The sequence below is a fragment of the Lonchura striata genome, chromosome 25 (assembly GCF_050655825.1).
Source record: "Lonchura striata isolate lonStrDom1 chromosome 25, ASM5065582v1, whole genome shotgun sequence".
Taxonomy (NCBI): Eukaryota; Metazoa; Chordata; class Aves; order Passeriformes; family Estrildidae; genus Lonchura; species Lonchura striata.
In genome coordinates this window covers 4,918,517-4,923,224 of record NC_140727.1, presented here as the reverse complement: position 1 = coordinate 4,923,224, position 4,708 = coordinate 4,918,517, and the positions used below count along the sequence as shown (strand labels likewise).

The 4,708-nt window shown below is 53.1% G+C and overlaps 1 protein-coding gene across 1 annotated transcript; it reads left to right on the top strand.

Annotated features, from left to right (window-relative positions):
• The first annotated feature begins 257 nt into the window (after positions 1-257).
• Positions 258-2,636, top strand: LOC146765439 (uncharacterized). The gene is made up of 2 exons (XM_085560859.1): positions 258-369; positions 1,706-2,636. Exon 2 carries the CDS (start codon positions 1,748-1,750, stop codon positions 2,282-2,284), a length of 537 nt encoding a protein of 178 aa, XP_085416985.1. The 5' UTR covers positions 258-369; positions 1,706-1,747; the 3' UTR covers positions 2,285-2,636.
• Positions 2,637-4,708: the final 2,072 nt, after the last annotated feature.

The window sequence follows — 4,708 nt, the reverse complement described above, 5'->3', positions numbered from 1 at the left end:
GAAATAAGGCCACGGAAACGACCCAGCACATTAAATCCCTTTCTGAAAACCAATTAATTCAGCACCCGCTGGTTTTTTTTTAATGACTCCTCCATTCCCGTTGGGAACCGCACGGCCGGGATCAGAGCGCGGCTGGCTCAGCATCACCTGCTTTCCTGGAAGAGGGCTTCCACCAAAAATTAGGCTGCAAACAAACATGCAAAGCATGTGGAGGTGGAGCCTGCCGGGGCAGTTTGTGGTCAGCTGTCCATCCCCCTGGGCTCCCGCGTTTCCGGAGCTGACGCCACTCCGGCCGTATAAAAGGTTTGGATTCAAAGGCTCCCACCAGTTCCTTTGGCTACTCCGTCGCTCGCCAGGACCAGTGACCTGGTAAGTCCTCCTTGGCTTTATCAGGGAATTTTTATCAGGATATCTCGTGGAAAAGAGAGTTCACTCCGCGTCCCAGGAGAGCTTCGCTCCCGTGCTTCCCTTCCGGGATTTGTTCTGGAATTGGGGATTTTATTTAGGGTTTGCTCTGCCTGGAGGAGCTTGGAGAAGTCACCTCCTCCAGAACTATGGTGGCTTCTCCTCCTCCCTCCTGTTCCTGGTTAATTTGTTCCTGCCTCATTAAGGCTGGGAATTAAATAAATTAATGGATGCTGTGGAGCAGCTCCTGGGACTTCAAACAGGATGGGTGGGAAGAGGCTCTATCCGGAGGGAGGGAGCTGCAGGATTCCTGCGGGCAAAGCTGAGGGAGACCTCTGGGAGAAGCCAAGAGGAGGAAACGAGCTGGAAATGGGAGCTGCAGCCTCTGGGGAAGCAGGAGCCCCATTAATCCCCCAAAAAATTCCAGTGATGTCCCAGGATCTGCAGGAACATCGGGATGGGAGAACTGGGAATGTTCAGCCTGTGGAGAGCTCGGAGCCTTTTCCAGGATCTGCAGGGGCTCCAGGGAAGCTGGAGAGGGACTTTTCCTCAGGAACTGCAGGGACAGGACACGGGGAATGGGTTTGCACTGAAATATGGGAAATTTAGGCTGGATATTGGGGAAAAAACATGAGGGTGGTGAGGCCCTGGCCTGGGTTATTCCATGGATTCCCCATCCCTGGAAGTGTCCAAGGCCAGGTTGGACAGGTCTTGCAGCAACTTGGTCTGGGTTGGAACGAGATGATCTTTGAGATCCCTCCCAACCCAAACCACCCCATGATTCCATAGGATAATGGCAGGATTTGTGGCCTCTGGGCTTTGTGGCTGGGAATTCCCAACGCGGGGGACGTGCCCAGGTGGGTGTGAGGATGGGATAAGGAAGAGACGAGCCCTGGAACATCTGCTGCTGGAACTGAGAATAGGAGGAACTGGGCTATTTTTGTGTTTAGGGCTTCCACAAAATTGACAAAACCATAAAATTCAGGATTTGTGGCTCGAGGCTTCCTAATAGGTTCCCAATGAAGGAAGGGCAGTGTTAATTCCATAAAAACCCTGGGATTGGCCCGGACCACGGCGCTCACAATGCCGAGCTCACACATTTGATCCCTGCAGGGGCCATTCCCTGAAGACTTGGACTTGATGAGATCCTTGTGGGTCCCTTCCAGCTCCAGGAATCCTGGACACAGGCGGCTTTTCCTAACATCCTTTTCCTCAGCCGAACACGAACTCACTGAGACCTCACACACCTCGATAAGCACGCACCGATATCCTGATCTTTTTTTTTTGGTCTCTTTCCCAGCTTTTTCCCAGCTCTTTCCCGCCACCCCAGCACCTCCCCAGGATGTCCTACTACTACGAGCAGTGCAAGCAGCCCTGCCTGCCTCCTCCCATCTGCCTGCAGAAGTGCGCCAAGTGCCCGGAGCCCTGCGCCACGAAATGCGTCGAGGTCTGCCAGGCCCCCTGCGCCACCCAGTGTGCCACCAGCTGCGTCACCCAGTGCGTGGAGCCCTGTGCCACCCAGTGTGCCACCAGCTGTGCCCCTCAATGCGTGGATGTCTGCCCCACCCAGTGTGCCACCAGCTGTGCCCCTCAATGCGTGGATGTCTGCCCCACCCAGTGTGCCACCAGCTGTGCCCCTCAATGCGTGGATGTCTGCCCCACCCAGTGTGCCACCAGCTGTGCCCCGCAGTGCGTGGATGTTTGTGCCACCCAGTGCACCACCAGCTGCGCCCCACAGTGCGTGGATGTCTGTGCCACCCAGTGCCCCGAGCCCTGCGTCACCAAGTGCGTGGAGAAGTGCCAGTCTGAGGTCTGCAGCACCAAGTGCGTGGAGTCGTGCGAGACCGTGTGCCTGGAGCCCTGCTCCCGCCCCTGCTGATGCCCACGCCGGGCCCGCGGGCGGCTCTGGTGACCGGTGAGGAGCCGAAGCCGCGGTGCCCGATGGAAAACACGGCGCAGACCCACCGGCGACACGAGGCCTCTCCCGCTCTGCTCGTCCCACGTTGTCTTCGTCTCGGAAAACGTTTCCTCTCTGAGTGTTCCCTGTGTTTTCACTTCTGCTCCTGACAGCATTTTCCCTTGGGTATTCCCAATGTTTTAGCGTTGGGAATCCCAGGAAGCGCTGTCAGCAGCTGGTGGAGGAAGATGTTGACGCTTTTCCCCTTCCCTTCTCCTCTTGTCTCAGTCTTGTAAATTCCCTGTGCAGCAATAAAAAAATGACCATCGATGGCACCAGCTTTCTTTTGTCTTTTTTCTCCCCATTTCCATGACTTCAGACCCCAAAATATCTTCCTTCATTTCTGTTTCCAAAAGTCGTTGGGGAGGGTTTTATGCCTGAAGTAAAAAAATGTTTAAATATGGAGAAATTCCCTCTAATTCGACAAGGAAATGTCTGGTCAATTCTTTTCTGAGAGATGCTTGAAATTATCAATATAAATTTGATTTGCAGACAGAATTTTGGTCTCCACAGCTTGGGATTTTGGAAGTAAATCCTAGAAACCATTAAAGGGTGAATTTAAGTGGAAGAAAGCCTTAAATTAATAAAAGAATGGAACATTTGGAAGGCACAATTTTAAATAAATATAAATACATCTTTATTCTGGCTAAGTTTGAGGCTGAAGGTGACCCCGTGGTCTGGAGGGAGTTAAACCCATAAAAAAACCCAAATTTTGGGGATAAAGCTCCCACTGTGTCCCAGGCTGTGCCTGTGGCTTTCTTCACCTCGGGCTCTGTGCTGGCCACGCCATTTCCATGTCTGGGAATGCTGAAATCGCTCCCCACCTACCCCCTCATTACGGGAAGGGTGGGGAACATCTAATCTGGAGAAGAAAAGAGAGATATTTATATTTGGGGTGTGCCGACACTGTTTCCAAATCGCCTTTTTAATGTGCAGGTGGGGAGGCGAGGAGCAGGTTCCTCTTTGTGTCCCTCGCTGTCGACACCGGGAGGTGACACCGGAGGGTGACACCAGGAGGTGACACCCTCAGGCGGGGACCATGGGAGGCACAAAAAACACAGCCGGGGAAGGCAAACACCTGAGCACACCTGAGAGGCAAAGCAGGTGCAGAAATTCCCAAAAAATAGATGGCAAAGTGAGGAATCAGCACCCGGAATGCCTCCGTGGAATTTGCGGCTCTGCCTCAGGAGCGACTTTTGGAGGTGCCACTTTTGGGGCATCCGGGGGGCATGGAAAAGGTTTTAGGAATCAGGGCAAAGAACCCCACACTTGGGGCAGAAATTCCCAGGAAAATGGGTGGGGAAATGAGGAATCTGCACCTCAGGTTCCTCCTGAGGAACCCAAATCTTTGAGGATCCAAGCTCTGCCCTGGAGGTGCCACTTGGGTGACATCTTGGGGGCGTGGAAAAGGTTTTAGCCAGGAATCATGGAAAAAAAGCCAACTCCTACACCTGACCAAAGGTGGACTGGATATTCCCAGGAAAACTGGTGGGGAAATGAGGAATTTGCACCCCAAAGTTTTGGGGATCCAAGCTCTGGGGTGCCACCTTTGTGTCCTCTTGGAGGCCTGGAAAAGGTTTAAACCGTGAATCATGGAAAAGGTTTAAATCAGGAATCACGTGGAGCTCCTCTCCTCCGTGAGTCACCTGATTCTGGAGCATCTTCATCCTGATCCATCACCAACGGGAGCACCTGGAAAATCCTGGAGGGACCTGCTGTCCTCCCAACATTTCCTGTGGCCAAGTCCTGACGCACCAGCGTCAGTGGTCAGCGCCGGGAATTGCTGGAATTCCCGGGATAATTGCAATAAATTAGGGATATTTCATCAGCCTGGAGGCGGAGGAACCTGGAAAATCTTCCTAATTTCTTGGGGGATGAAACAAATTAATTCCTGGTTTTTGGGATAGGAATTAGGGAAGGGAAGCAGCAAAATCCAGAACCACAGCGTTCCAAACTGGGACCTGGCGCTTTGCTCAGGAGATGGGACAGATTCCCAATCCCGCTCAGATTTCTCCAGGTGCTCCCCAGCCAAAATGATCCCTAAAACTCATTCCTGAATAGTTGCGAGTTTCCCCGGCTTTGTGGGATCTGTGCCTGGGACGGGGCGAATCATGAAGAAATTATTAATGAATTATTAACAAATCGCCCCGCGATGAGCAGCCCTGGGTGTGCCCTGCGTGAAGAACACCCAGTCCCCCGCAGCCGGGAGAGGAGGGAATCTCTCCCAGACTTTGACTGAGGTCCAGGAGGTGGGAGCGGAGCCGGTTCCGGTTGTGAAAGATTCTGGTCACCGAGTTTAATCCGGAGGCATCGGCCCTTCCGCAGGGATATAAAAGCTGCTCCTCC